Here is a 14,144-nt window from a genome sequence, read left to right as displayed (position 1 = left end):
TAGGGGTCTAAACGTGAATTACACAATAGTGTTCTCATCGAAGCCCTAATTTGATAACCTAAGTTTGTCACCTGCGATCATCTCATTGAAGAAGAAGCTCTCCTCTTCGTCACTTCTCTCATCCTTCTGTAAATCATGGTACTCTATTTCTCTCCATTGAACTTCTTAGATTATAATTTCGTATTGTAGCTAGATTACGATACTCAGTCCAACCAATTGTTTTCTTAATTCAGTGGATAAGTACTAACTTAGTGTATAAGACTCTCTCTCTCTCTGTTTATAGTCGTCGAGTGGAGATGCCAGAGAACCAAAGGAGGACAATGTCACTTTAGGACCAACTGTTCGTGAGGGAGAGCTTGTTTTTGGAGTTGTTCACGTCTTTTCTTCCTTCAGTGACACTGACACAGTCGTCGTAAGTTTCTCAATCATATAACAATGTTCTTTTTTTGTGTTAAGATTACATATTTAACTTACTCCTCTTTCTTTCTTTTTGTTTGCAGCATGCGACTGATCTCTCTGGAAGAGAAACTCTCGCTCGTGTTACTGGTAAGTCCCACGATCTCTCTACTACATCGAAAGGTGGATTTTGATCTCTTGTGATTCACTTGTTAGTGTAGATGGTGTAGGTTGAAGTTGTATAATACTTTCCTTAATATTGTGAAATTCCAGGTAGAATGAAACATAAGGACGATCGTATTGCTAATACGCTTGCAGCTCAAGATGTTGCTCAAAGATGCAAGGTTTTATTATATCATATTTTTTGACATTTGTTTTTATTTTATTTGTTGGTTTTTACCAATCCTCTGGTTTGATGATTGCAATGTATGTACCAATATCAGGAACTTGGCATCACAGCCATTCACGTGAAGCACCTTGTCACCGGACGCAAAAAGATCAAGAATCCAGGCGCTGGTGTTCAGTCAGTCCTCCGAGCTCTTGTTCGTTCAGGCTTGAAAATTGGTCGAATAGGTAACTTCTATCTCTTGTTGTAAAGCCTGCAACTAGTTTCTACCTTCTGGACCTGCCAAGATTTTGTTTGCTTTTAATCATTGAGAAAACCTTTTCGATGTGTACCGCAGAGGATGTTACTCTAATTCCGACAAATAGTACCCGAAGAAAAAGTGGTAGAAGAGGAAGGCGTCTATAATTTTCTCACAATTTTCCTTGTACTACAACTACATTCACCAAATTTTACTTTTTGATCGGTGTAACGTGAGCATTTTATAGCTAGTCAGCATCTTAGTGTTAACTGTTAACATTAGAATATTGTGTGGTAAAAAGAATCCAAGTTAGGGAATCTTCTTCTTTTCCACCAAATGGTACGTTTTGTTTTTGAGAATGATACGAAAATCCAAGATCGCAAACATGGTTGAAAACAAAACAAATGTCGCATTTTCCTCAAGCTTTGTTTACCATCACAGTCAAGAAAATACAAAGAATATGTGGTCAGTTACGCCGCAACAATTGCCAAAAGTAAAACCCTAGATTTTCAATGCTTTACATCAACTTTGTTATGGAGCTGACAAAGATTTTTGTTTGGTATGAGACAAAATAACTCCTAATGTTGAAATTGAATAAGCCACTAGCGAGGAACCACCAAATAGTATAAGCTACGTAATTTTGTTTTCCTTCATTACCATTTCTTCTGAGAGAATCAAACTGTACAGTACCACAATCTATCGACTAACTTTTTCCCCCATTTGCAAAACCTGAAGAATTTTTTTTTCTTTTTTCAAGTAAGAGGGAACTTCTAGTTCACTGTGTCATGTGGGTCTTTCTGATGAGACCCTAATGTAGTAGAGACTGGCTCGTGGAAGCAATTCTATTTAACGCGGAACTCGTGTCTGAAAAGGGTCAAGTTCTGAGTAAACTTGTCTCTGTTCTTCGAATCTAACCCCCTTGATATGTCTGTCATAAGACTGTCAAAGCAGGTAGAGAGTCGCTGGTGTTGATCCACGGGCTGCACAATTTGAAAATAAGTCTCAATGCCTTAAAGGTATACACCAAATGCAACACTCAGGGAAAAAATGGTAAACAACAAAAAAATATAAGAATTTTGGATCACCTGTGATGAGAGGATCTTAGCTTTCAGATCAGAGAAAATCTGGTGAAAGCAATTGGAATAAGTTAATAAACAACAAATCTCATTCTGAACAGAAAACTGCACAAGAGCGATAAAATATATATTACACATACCTGCTCACTTATAAGAATCAAGCTTAACATTGGCCTGCTGAGACTCCACTGATTGCCACAGTCCTCGAATAGAACTATTTCAAACAGTGTCTTCAATATCTGCAAGAGCGAGCAAATTTATTAAAAAGGTATTATAGCTTATCATTATTGTGTTGCATCTACCAAAGAGAGATCGAGGAGTGTAATGAGTTACCTCGGGAAACAAACTCGGGCAGTCTGCAATGTGCTGTGCCAAACGAATAGAAGCGGGAGAAGTAGGTGCCTCACCCATTGTGATGTTATTGAAATAATATGAAGCAAGATTGTCGACAGCTATTGCACACTGAAACGATAATACATATTGCTTCAAGAAGTTGCATTCTAAGGATTAGAAATTTAAAAATTTCTTGATAGATGGGTGTAACATTTTCTACACAATTCTCACCTGTGATGAAATACTTGTGTCCAAACCCTTGAGTCCAGATTCAAGGGAACCTACGAGATGCATAAAGGTGGCAGTATCTAGTTTCAATATGAAGGTAATGTGACTGGCACACAAAACCTCGACGAAACCAAAGTATGCCTTTGTAAGCTGAAGGATGAAAGGAAGAGAATAAAGATTTGAGATTTCATATCGACAAAGAAAGAATTCATAGTACACATCAGTTAATGAAAACTATTTAAAAATTCAGAGATGCAGTGCCACACATACCTTGCGATATGCTAATATATCAGCCAAGGGTATTGCTAAGGTCATCTTCAACGCGATATCAAGTGCATCCGCAAGAGCCCGATCGCCATAGAGTTCAAACACACCAAAGTTGCAATAATTTCCAGAGAGCGCTGCCCATTAAATGATGATTAAGTACCATAACATAATAAGAAACTAAACAACGAATGATTAACTCTCATTGGTTCTATAATGTCAAAATTATGTTCTAACCTCTTGACAGAATTGTCAGTGAAACCCAGATCCCCTTGTATTTGAAGGCATATATATCCGCAACATTTGGAAGGGCTAAAATCCTTGAACCATAAGCCACGATCAATTTACTGACTTCCCGGAAAAGCAGGATGCCATTTGGAGACGAAGAATCAAAGGTAAGGCGCTGGGTTTTGTTATGCACTAACTCAGCCATGAACTTCAACAGTGGGGTCGTAACCTACATCAACGAGCCAAGAAGAGAAGATGAGATAAAGAAGGCACTAATGTGAGATCCCTCTCAAAAGAAGTGGCATATGTGCAGGGTCAGTGATCGATTAGAATCAGGTTATTTACTAGGTCAGTGATCTTTCATACAACCAAATGGAGCAGAGTGCATAACTAAATACCTCTGGTGTGTCGAACCAATGTGAGACCCCTCTCAAAAGAAGTGGCATATGTGCAGGATAGAGCCAGTCAAACAAAAGACCATAACTTCTCCGGCTGAAGTCAAAAGAAAAAGCTTCAATAAATCATAAGATTGTAACACGTCATAGATGTTAAAGTAACTAGATGAAGTCAAGACCTGCTAGTAGCCATAGCAATTCCTCTCAAATCCCTCATCAATCCGATCACAGCAAACTTCACAGCATCAGTGCGAAACATAGAATCTGGTGTTGATTCCAGGGTGCGGAAAACCTAGAATGATTGAATGAAAACTTTACTGAATAAAAACGTGGTTTACTGGCTAAACCAAAATTCTGTCTGAAACTGAATAGTTGACCATTTATAAATACTGTAAATCGCAATACACCATTAACTTTAGAATATGGAACTACACAAACAACACGACCACCATGTGAATATGCATATAAGATATTGTTAACAGGATATCAAACTATGCCTAGAACATTTAATAAGGTAACGATTCTGCAATTTCATCTCTTCTATCATACAAAACATCCAAGCACATCATCAAACAGAGAACAGTGAACATTACGCCTTGCAAAGTTAAGATGCTGAAAGAAAATGAAGTATAACCTGTAGAAGAGGTTCCATAGAAGTCTTGAACTTTATTGAGCTATCCTCCATGAAAATCAACCAGCCAATAGTGTAGTAAAATGTTGTTCTGCTGCGAGAGCATCTATACTCTTCTAAGAATGGAAAGTGCTCCCTCTGGAATTAGTCAATTTCACATACAGAGATTATTGCTTGTGATAAATTACAATGCACAACGATGTCCACAAAAAAGAATACTTGGAGAAGACTTACAGTGTGATTAGAAATAATAAAGGTCACGGTGTCCAGCTTCAAAAGCAGCTTCCCGGTCATGTATCTGCACGAGAACACAAAACAAAAACAAACAAAAATCAATACAAAAAAGCATATGAACTAATATAAACATCGACTTGTTCAGGTTATAACAGTGTTACCCAGATGCCAACTCCAAAAACAAACTTAGCGTGTGACCAATGACTTCTTCACTCTGAAGATACAGAATACAGATTGTTTGGAAATTAGGTGACTTTTATGTTTAGAGCAAGTTAGAAAAAGAAAAGAACAGAAGCTTACCACTGTATAACATTTTAAGTTTGTAGCAATCTTGCCAACAATCACGTTCAACAGAACTAGATGATCATGCAGTCCAAGAAGTTCTTTCAATCTGGCATACAACTGCTGAAACAGAATGGGAGTATCAGAAACATACATAGATCAGATAAATGTAAACAAGAAAAAAGAAAACAACTTTGCATTTACTTTTGATGAATGCATGGCCTGATCGCCAACGTAAGACTTTCGGAAATTTTGGAAGAAGGTTAGAATGGCACGATCAAGCCTTTGTTTACTTTTTTCACCATATCTCTGCGGAAACAATGTTATTTGATTAATCTACAGATGAGATTAAAGTAGTGAACTCATCTGGGAGAAAATACAACCCAACATTTGGGCCACAGGATTGTTGAAACTTCAAACGTTATCACAATATACTATGCAGTTCACACATAACATTGAACTCAAAACTATTAATGAAACCACTCTACGTTAATAAGTGGCTGTACAAGCTTATGCCCACATAGCTGAATATTTCAGCTGTATCATACAGATGTAATACCTACACAAATCGTACCAATACATCAATTGGAAGAACAACCTTTTAACTTCAATCTTCTTGGCTAAATCCAATTATCACCCAATAGTGGAACTCATCGAAAGAGATTATCCACAAATACTTGATGTTTGATTTAATTTAATTGCTTGCATCATACAGATGTAATACCTGTCTATGGAGTCCACTGTCCATAACATTTACTAGCCGCAAAACACGAGCGGAGAGTTCTGCATCAAGCACCTCTTGCGTCTCCACACTGCAAAATATGTTTAATTTCCATTCCAATGTTCATATATTGTTTTGTTCTTCAAAAAGACCTAAATGCAAAGAAACCCTAAAATATGATAGCAACTTACCTACAACCGCTGCACTGCTTTATTTTAACAACAGCGGCAACAATATGAACAACCCATGACAGTTTTGCTTCAATAAATGCTAGTTCCGAATTGTCAGCAAACTGTAGTTGCCCTCTTTCCTGTTACACATTCACTCAGCTCAACATTAACAAGACACGTTAGAGAATCAACGGAAAAACAAACACATAACAACAGTTGGCTTTACCGTATATGATTGCAGAAGAGGCTCCATTGTGTTTATTATATATGTACCAGTTCTTTCATACTGCATGATAAGAATCTCAGATACAGTTCAATTGTATAAAGATACAAATAATCAAACGAAACATGTGAGCAAAACTAGGGTATACTGTATGAGACACATGAAGGAAAAGACTAACCTGAAATCTGCAAAGGTAAGGAAAACAATCAAGCTCATCCTGCAGGACTTCAATTTTATCCAAAGGATGATCGGTCTGATCATCGAGGACGGTAGCCTGGAATGGGGATTTCAACTAGGAATTAAAGATAAACTACAAATTACTACTGCAAATCCTCGAGTATGTGGTGTTATATACCTGGACGGAGTTGAATCTGGAGATGATAAAACCCTCAGTAATTTTAGGTACAAATTCATCAAGTAGACTTGGTGAATCACCCTTCAAGTATGGGACAGATGCTACTAATCTAGACCACATTCCAAGGAGGTAGTACACGCTGCTGCTGGCCCACTGTGTGAAAAAAGAAAGTCATGCATTTCGAAAACTAGATACCATCTCAGCTAACATTAACTTGCGAAAATAACCTGCCATGACTGGAGAGATTTAAGTGTAAACTCCGCCACCAACTGTATCCACTCACCATAACCGTCCATCTTCACAAGCTCTGAAAGCTGCAGATTAATTCATTTATGCTATTACATAATGTCTGAATTTATCAGCCATACAAACCATTAAACCTTGTCCAAATGATGTCCACCCTAAAAAATACCATGACGTACATGCTAACATAACAAATTGTATTATACCAGTACTAAGGTACATCCAGAGAGAAACCAAAGCAATAGAAAGCACCGGCAAGTGCTTCGATCCATGATTGTCAAAAAACCATTTAGCCAGAGAGATAAGTATCCTCCCAAGGAAGCGGTTATAAAGACCGACACTTAAGTCCAAACTGTTTCTGAGCTAGCACTGAAGTCTAAAGTACATATAGCATCACTTTTTTCTTTTTTTTTTTGACCTCAACATATAGCATCACTATTTACAAATAGTTAAGACTGTCTAACTTTCACATAAAGAAAATAGAAACAAGTGTATATTTACTCAAGTACATGGTATCATAACATGATTTTTGAAGCTACCGAACAATCAAAATTCTACAAACAGTAAGGTGTAAACTAGAAAGGAATCTAATCGAGACATTTACCTGATAATTCAACCTGAAACGCCCAAGTAGACGGCAGAATACGTGGTAATTATCATGATCAGCAAGACCTGATCCACAAAAGCAATTGGTGTAGACAAACCGGGATCAGCGAGATATTTTAGTTTAAAGAAAGATCAATGAGGTGTAAAGTTTGCAATAAAACACAAGATTAACACATATTGTACATATCATGTCAACAGACACTCTGTTACAGACTGCATAAGTGAAAGGCTGGAATTTCAGCCATGAAGAGTTAAAACTGTAAATGAAAAAGTTGCATACGATGCAACACCTAAAAAGCAAATATTTATAGTTTCTATAGGTAAGTCCCGCAGTATAATACATCAACATACCATTTCCAGTTTGAAGAATTTCTTTGGTTCCCGTCATCAAATGAGCTAAAAAATTAGAGCGTGTAGCATCACTTGTGAACAGAGAGCGCCTCACAGAAGCCAATCGCACCAAGCACTCAAGTGCCTAGAAGTTCAAACAGAGGAACATTAAAGGAGATTAGTCGTCAATTGAAAGAGCTGCTCTAAACCTTGACTACAGGTGTCTTTACTGATCTTTACTGATCAACAGATTGGTACAGGTGTACATGAAATAAATCATGTCCTCATAGACATTACTGCAATTAAAACATCTCTCCTCACAATAAGGGTGAAGAAAACTTAACATTAAAAATTCACATTCTTTGATGCAAAAGATGCCATTTTTGGAAAAAAAAAAAGTATATGGACATACCTCTTTCGAAAGTGGTGACTCTGTACTACCATAATAATCGAAAAATATCTGCAACGTCGAAGAATCCTCCAATACTGACCTCCAGGAAGTTGGAATCTAAAAATTATCAGTAATACTAGAAGTTATAACACCCTGGAAAAACGAGTACAGAAAGACATAGGTGCTAAGCATTAAAAAAGAAGTTAAAAATAGAAAATTATCAATGTTCTACCTGGACTGTACCAAACTCCTCTGTGCTTTCATCAATTGAAGTTCCGACAAAGTCATATGATACACACTTCAGTGCAAGAGAAAGCGCCAATTCTTGTAAACGACCAGCAGCTGGTTAAAAGAAAATCTCTGACTCGTTACTAATGAAAATTTGCATGTCTATGCCTAGACCAACAGATAGAAATCGACAAAGATAGCAAATACTTAACGATTACAAAACATTCCAAAAGCATAAATTTTTAAGCTGGAATGTACAAATTTTCATACTTGACATGAAGGAATATAAGGGAAAAGCTGAGAAAGATGACTCATATTACCATCATTTTTCAGATAGCTTAATGACGTCAAAGCTATTCGAAATATTTGAAATAAGGATTGATCCCTAAAGTTGCATGCAACCCTCCGGTGATGTGTAGAGGGCAATCCTGGGTTAGGCTAAGAATTAAGAGAAGAATAGATGCAGAAATGTCAATAAGCGTTTCAAACAAAACAAAAAATAGACGAAACCCGATAAGTTGAAGCACAGTAGAAAAGTATAAAGCTAGAAATCAATACCCTCCAAAAATTATATTTTTGTGACACGGTATCTATCCAAAAACATGCACACAGTGAGTATATATAATTCTTCTACTATCTAACAAAACAGCCATCTTAAATCTTAAGTTCTTCTAATGAAAAAATAAGGGAATGGTGGAAACGGACAATTATTTATATACAGCACAAACCTCTTATTTGTATCTAGTAAAGACTAATAGTCTAAATCAAAAAGAAACAAAAACAGGAGGCACCTCAAGGCTAATATAAGAAACCATGACTCTATAGCAATGAGCAATTCATGCGAAGAAACTCAAACTTAAAAGTGAGTCAATCCAGCCATTGTTAAGACATTTATATGACATGAAAATCAACCACAATACAACACTAACCTGATTCATCTCCGGCACAAGTTGATCCAAAATTCTTAAACCAATAGCATAGTGATCCGAAGAACCCTATTCAAATAAATTTAAGTAAGCAACATAATAAACAAACCCTTGTAAAGAATATCTGAAATTTCCACAAAAGTTTCATCTACATGGGGTATCTGAGATAAAAATGTCCACAAAGCACTAGAAACCATGGAAGATCAGTAACTATAATCCCCAAGAAGATGCCCCACCTGTTCCAAGAAGTTTGTAGATTCCTTGACCACATCCCGGAATCTATCATCATCTAACCATCCAAACTTTGTGAGTCGGCAAAGCAATTGAATGAGCGAAGCAATCACAAATGATTGCATCTTCGGTCCTCTTGTAGCCAGATAGTTCACAATATACGCCCCTAGAAAATGGAAAACCAAGAACAAGTGAGATATTAACAGCCAGAAAGAGATATTTCTATTAGTTTTGTTAGGATGGCATAAGAAGTTTACTGATGTCAAGGCGAAGATTCAGCGGAAGGGTATGATCAGTCACTTGCTTCAACAAACTCGAGCTAGCGAGCATTAGGGAATAAGGTTTTGATGAATTGTCGAGAATGTATTGACATTGCGAAATATAATCCGTATTCACAGAAAAGCATCTCAGACTATTTTCAGCGTGAGCCCTCTCAGCTGAATCCTGTGAGTTGTATAATCTCTCGCACATCGCCTCAAGTTGCGCCAAGCTCTCCATTGGTAACAAAGCAGAATCTGACCAAAAAGGTAGAAAACCATAGATACCACTACCGTCTTAAGAAGAATATTTCGACAAAATTTCAGATTTATTACAAAGTATTCTGATCTTAGAACTGTTAAAGTGGCAACAAAAGAAGGGAACGAATCATTACAATAACATTTTCTCAGAAAGCCTTCACTATTTTTCAATCAAAATTTCTAGAACTGGATTGAAACTTTAACAATCACAATAAGTCAAACAAGTAGCAAGAGAAAAAAAAGCAAATGATACATTTTAATAAACGGAACAATGAATGAAACACCAAGATCCAGACAGAGATGGAACAATGTTAACAATGACAAAAAGTGCTGTATCAGTTAAAAACGGCCACCATAAGTAGCTACCTGTATATATCATTTAGATCTCATACAACAAAGAGCGCAAGATATAGAGTACACAAGTAGTAATAGAAAAAAACGAAATAGCCTAATGGCAGAGATTAGTTCCTAACTCTGCATGATGGAAAAGGTATTGAAGCTGTGTATCACCTAACTCCAGCTCAGTACTCGGGTTGATTTCTGTTTAAAAGGTGGAAAATCAAACTTCAGTTACCAAACCACCCATGTAAAATACTCACACTAGCCATAAAAAACGCCGGACTTACTTAAGGATGAAAAGCTACAACTCTACATGAGACACAACCCACACATTATCAAATGCTACTAAAACCTTGGTAAGTCAGACAATATAAGCTAACTCCAGTAGAAACAAAAAATACTTAGAAGTTATTTAAGCGCAGACTTTGCAGTACCAATCCTCTCTACAGCTAAATCCTATCTGATTATATGAAAGCGCTCGGAAAAAATGAACTGATGAAACAATAAACGAAGTATGTGAACAATATTATTGGCACACTGAATCATCTTAAGAGATTCACTACCGTGCTCACTAGAATCCATAGATTAAAAATAAGAAAAACCGCAACAGTACGGAGAAATGTGAGCACATAGAAAACCTAGATTTCGTATTTCAATCATATCCTAATCCTTTCGCGGAAACAAACAAGAAGAAGATTTATCATCGATCTTCACAACTTCACGAATCACAAGACTGAGAACAAAAAAAACAATCGAGGAAAAGAAAAAACTCGGGGAAAAAAAAGCAACGATATGAGAAACTAAGCTTTGGCTTACCAGAGATTGAGCTGGTAGCAACTCAGATTTGTAGTCCGATGATTTTTTTTTCCGGCAAGCTAAAAAAAAAAATCTCGATCAATCCCCCCAAGCGTCGATGGTTACAACGAAGAAGACGAAGAGAGACGTGCAGTCTGATCAGGCGATGACAGCGTTTTGACGCCGAAGAAAGAGCATTTGCCGATTTTATAAAAAAAAAAACTTCTTTTTTGGTTTAGATGCTCCTCGCTCCCCTCTCTCTCTGGCTCTCGAGATGTTTCCATATGGGCCTAATTAAAGGCCTAGGCCCATATAAGCCCAATAAAAATCAGGCTTAAAAGGAAATAAGGGTTGGCTTGGTATGGAGAAGTATAAAAACAAAAAGCGTGTGTCAAAACAGGTTTAGTAAACTTCCCCTCAGTTTTAAAGCTAAAACTTCTTTGGAGTCTTTCTTTCCCCTTCTCTTCCTCTTCTTCATTGAGCTGCCGCCGCCGTTTCCTCCTGAACTTATTGAACTCTCGTTTTCGTCGTTTCTCTTACGACTTACGAGAACTTCGGAGGAGAAACTCACGGCAGACTAAATCTAAGCGACGGCTAGCTCACTATCTGGTAAGAAACCTACTTGTTGCTTTTTTCTCTCTCTTTTGAGTAGGGTTCGATTCGAGTTTTTGAGATCGCTTTAGCTTTGTTTTGTATTTGTGTTTCAAGAGGTAAACCCTAAAAAAGACGAAATCTGAGGGCTTTTTCTTCCGATGTTTATTGTTTGTGCTGATGATGTTAAGTAGGAATACTAAAACTAGGGTTTAGGAGCTATCTCTTGAGTTATTATTGATTGTTTGTTGACTCGCTTCTGTTTCAACCTCCGTTGACAAGTTTCAGAGGCTGTTGTAATACGTATTTACTGCTTGTCGTTTTTATTTTATAAACGTTTTCTTGTGAATACCTGAGATCTTGTGGATGATTTGGATTTACGAAACTGTTCTCTTGGTGTTATTGCTTGACTCTGTTTTGCTTGATGTTATACCTGGGATTGTAAAAGTGTTTTAATTTTGACCTTGAAACTACTTGTAAGTGGATCTTAAGTAGGAAAAGTTTCTATCTTCATATATAAGTTTGTATCTTTTGTATATATGTCTGCTTCTGAATAAACTGTACTTGTGTATACTACTGACTAAGGAGTTTGCGTTTGATTCTTTGTGACAGGAACAAACATTGGTAGATTTGAAGCTTTGACGCATATTTCATCATGCAGAGTTGGGGAATTAACTCTGCTATTAAGCTACTTACATACTCCAGTGAGCTTGCGGATGGAAAAGCTCTCTATGTTTCTTCCAATTGTCATCCTGTGAAGGCTTTACACCGTGAACCTGCTGGTCATGCCTTCCATGCTGCTGCTCTCAAATTGCGTGGTTGTGCTAAGGAAGCCACTGGCAAGAATGAAGATACTGATAAGAAAGTCCCAAAAGAGAAGGATAGTGAATATATTCCTTCCTATGACTCGCACAACAACAAAGGGAAGAAGAAGTCGGGGAAGCAACAACATGATCACTATGCTTTGTTGGGTTTGGGCAATCTAAGATATCTTGCAACGGAGGATCAGATTAGAAAAAGCTATCGCGATGCTGCGCTGAAGCATCACCCTGATAAACTTGCTCCTCTACTTCTTGCTGAGGTGACTGAAGAAGCAAAACAAGCCAAAAAGGATGAGATTGAATCTCACTTCAAGTTGATACAGGAAGCATATGAGATTTTGATGGACTCAACAAAAAGAAGAATATTTGACTCTACGGATGAGTTTGATGACGAAGTCCCATCTGATTGTGCTCCGAAAGACTTCTTCAAGGTTTTTGGTCCAGCTTTTAAGAGAAATGCAAGGTGGTCGACTAATCCGCGTGTACCAGATTTGGGAGATGAAAATACACCACTTAAAGAGGTTGATAGCTTCTACAATTGGTGGTACTCTTTTAAGAGCTGGAGAGAGTTTCCTGAAGAAGAGGAGCATGATATTGAGCAAGCAGAATCCCGTGAGGAGAAGAGGTGGATGGAGAGAGAGAATACCAAAAAATCTCAGAAGGCTAGAAAGGAGGAACATGCTCGGATTAGGGTTCTTGTTGACAACGCATATAAAAAAGACATAAGAATAGTGAAGAGAAAGGAGGAAGAGAAGGCAATGAAGCTTCAGAAGAAGGAAGAAAAAATTATGGCCAAGAGGAAGCTGGAAGAAGAGGCTGCTGCAGCTATTGAAGAAGAGAGAAGGCGAAAAGAAGAAGAAGCAAAACGTGCAGCAGAGGCTGCTCAGCTGCACAAGAGAAACAAGGAAAAAGAGAAGAAGCTTCTGCGCAAAGAACGAAGTCGGCTCAGAACTCTCTCAGCACCTGTTCTGTCCGAGCGTCTGCTTGGTATCTCCGTTGAACATGTAGAAGATCTATGCATGTCACTTAACACCGAGCAGTTGCGAAAGCTGTGTGACAAGATGGAAAACAAGGAAGGACTGGCTCTGGCAAAGGTGATCAAGAATGGGGACTGCAGTGATGATGCTGAAGCAGAGAGTAAAGAAGAAGAAGTTGTAGTAGCTGTTAAGCAGAATGGTCATATAGAAGCCAAAGTAGAAACCAATGGTCATGTAGAAGCCAAAGTAGATACGGCTACTCATCAGAAGAAAGAGAAACCATGGAGCAAGGAAGAGATTGACATGCTGAGGAAAGGAACAACTAAGTTCCCTAAAGGAACATCTCAGAGATGGGAAGTCATATCAGAGTACATTGGTACAGGAAGATCTGTGGAGGAAATTCTCAAGGCAACTAAAACTGTACTTCTCCAGAAACCTGATTCGGCTAAAGCATTCGATTCTTTTTTGGAGAATAGGAAACCCGCTGCTTCAATTGCCTCTCCTCTCTCTACACGAGAGGAACTTGGAGAACCTATTATAGCGACCAAACCTCATGAAGAAGACAACTCAACCAAAACAGAGACCACAAAACAGAACAGTAAGGGTGAAGAGAACAACAATTCTAAACCAGCAGATCCAGAAGGCTGGTCTGATGTGCAAGAAAGAGCTCTGGTTCAGGCTTTGAAGACGTTCCCAAAGGAGACGAACCAAAGATGGGAGAGAGTAGCAACAGCTGTTCCAGGGAAAACGATGAACCAATGCAAGAAGAAGTTTGCTGAGCTTAAGGACATCGTCAGAACCAAGAAACCCACAGCCTAACTTATCTGAGCCCCTCGAGCCGTACGCTCTGAGATTTTGTTTTGACAGAGAGGAGCGTAGACTCAATTTTTGTTACAATTCATATTTCATATACATCATCATCATCATCATGCTACTACTATTCTACATAAGAGTTTTTGACAACTGAATCTATCCTTATTTATCTATTTCGTTCTAATTTTATTTACTCCCGTGTCTTGATCTAATTC

The 14,144-nt window shown here is 37.8% G+C and overlaps 3 protein-coding genes across 6 annotated transcripts; 2 read left to right on the top strand and 1 right to left on the bottom strand.

Moving 5' to 3' along the window:
• Nucleotides 1–30: 30 nt before the first annotated feature.
• Nucleotides 31–1,381, top strand: LOC104772138 (small ribosomal subunit protein uS11x-like). Its single transcript, XM_087504708.1, has 6 exons — nucleotides 31–138; nucleotides 284–412; nucleotides 501–546; nucleotides 670–740; nucleotides 840–969; nucleotides 1,080–1,381. Exons 1-6 carry the CDS (start codon nucleotides 136–138, stop codon nucleotides 1,145–1,147), a joined length of 447 nt encoding a protein of 148 aa, XP_087360834.1. The 5' UTR covers nucleotides 31–135; the 3' UTR covers nucleotides 1,148–1,381.
• LOC104772137 (uncharacterized) lies at nucleotides 1,370–10,994 on the bottom strand. Of its 4 annotated transcripts, none has more exons than XM_087504704.1 (30): nucleotides 10,749–10,970; nucleotides 10,067–10,133; nucleotides 9,333–9,590; nucleotides 9,081–9,241; nucleotides 8,848–8,913; nucleotides 8,239–8,356; nucleotides 7,923–8,032; nucleotides 7,712–7,807; nucleotides 7,321–7,444; nucleotides 6,968–7,035; nucleotides 6,348–6,434; nucleotides 6,121–6,273; nucleotides 5,944–6,039; nucleotides 5,769–5,828; nucleotides 5,564–5,682; nucleotides 5,376–5,463; nucleotides 4,856–4,960; nucleotides 4,670–4,774; nucleotides 4,531–4,583; nucleotides 4,370–4,433; nucleotides 4,139–4,273; nucleotides 3,684–3,796; nucleotides 3,508–3,601; nucleotides 3,119–3,338; nucleotides 2,888–3,018; nucleotides 2,621–2,767; nucleotides 2,390–2,518; nucleotides 2,197–2,295; nucleotides 2,066–2,104; nucleotides 1,370–1,960 (listed from the first exon to the last, which is right to left on the bottom strand). In XM_087504704.1, exons 2-30 carry the CDS (start codon nucleotides 10,071–10,073, stop codon nucleotides 1,823–1,825), a joined length of 3,183 nt encoding a protein of 1,060 aa, XP_087360830.1. In that variant the 5' UTR covers nucleotides 10,074–10,133; nucleotides 10,749–10,970; the 3' UTR covers nucleotides 1,370–1,822. The 4 variants fall into 4 exon arrangements, with proteins under 4 accessions (XP_087360830.1, XP_087360831.1, XP_087360833.1 ...); XM_087504705.1 differs by having other exon boundaries at nucleotides 4,670–4,771; nucleotides 10,749–10,968; XM_087504707.1 differs by lacking the exon at nucleotides 10,067–10,133 and having other exon boundaries at nucleotides 4,670–4,771; nucleotides 10,749–10,994.
• Nucleotides 10,995–11,089: 95 nt separating this feature from the next.
• On the top strand, nucleotides 11,090–14,122 carry LOC104768803 (uncharacterized). Its single transcript, XM_010492856.3, has 2 exons — nucleotides 11,090–11,336; nucleotides 11,931–14,122. The coding sequence occupies exon 2, from the start codon at nucleotides 11,974–11,976 to the stop codon at nucleotides 13,933–13,935; it is 1,962 nt and encodes a 653-aa protein (XP_010491158.2). The 5' UTR covers nucleotides 11,090–11,336; nucleotides 11,931–11,973; the 3' UTR covers nucleotides 13,936–14,122.
• Nucleotides 14,123–14,144: the final 22 nt, after the last annotated feature.

Source organism: Camelina sativa, chromosome 20 (assembly GCF_030686135.1).
Source record: "Camelina sativa cultivar CO46 ecotype springtype chromosome 20, ASM3068613v1".
NCBI classification, from domain to species: domain Eukaryota; kingdom Viridiplantae; phylum Streptophyta; class Magnoliopsida; order Brassicales; family Brassicaceae; genus Camelina; species Camelina sativa.
The sequence above is the reverse complement of the archived record's forward strand: the minus strand, read 5'-3'. Positions and strand labels throughout refer to the sequence as shown.

What these genes read in the sequence shown, in the direction of transcription:
- LOC104772138 (XM_087504708.1), top strand. An exon ending in AACTCTCGCTCGTGTTACTG is followed by an intron (nt 547 to 669) that starts GTAAGTCCCACG and finishes GTGAAATTCCAG; the next exon opens with GTAGAATGAAACATAAGGAC. An exon ending in CTTGAAAATTGGTCGAATAG is followed by an intron (nt 970 to 1,079) that starts GTAACTTCTATC and finishes TGTGTACCGCAG; the next exon opens with AGGATGTTACTCTAATTCCG.
- LOC104772137 (XM_087504704.1), bottom strand. An exon ending in ATATATTAGCATATCGCAAG is followed by an intron (nt 2,768 to 2,887) that starts GTATGTGTGGCA and finishes TTCATCCTTCAG; the next exon opens with CTTACAAAGGCATACTTTGG. An exon ending in GCCCGAGTTTGTTTCCCGAG is followed by an intron (nt 2,296 to 2,389) that starts GTAACTCATTAC and finishes TCGCTCTTGCAG; the next exon opens with ATATTGAAGACACTGTTTGA.
- LOC104768803 (XM_010492856.3), top strand. Translation starts at nt 11,974, where the DNA reads ATGCAGAGTTGGGGAATTAACTCTGCTATTAAGCTACTTACATACTCC.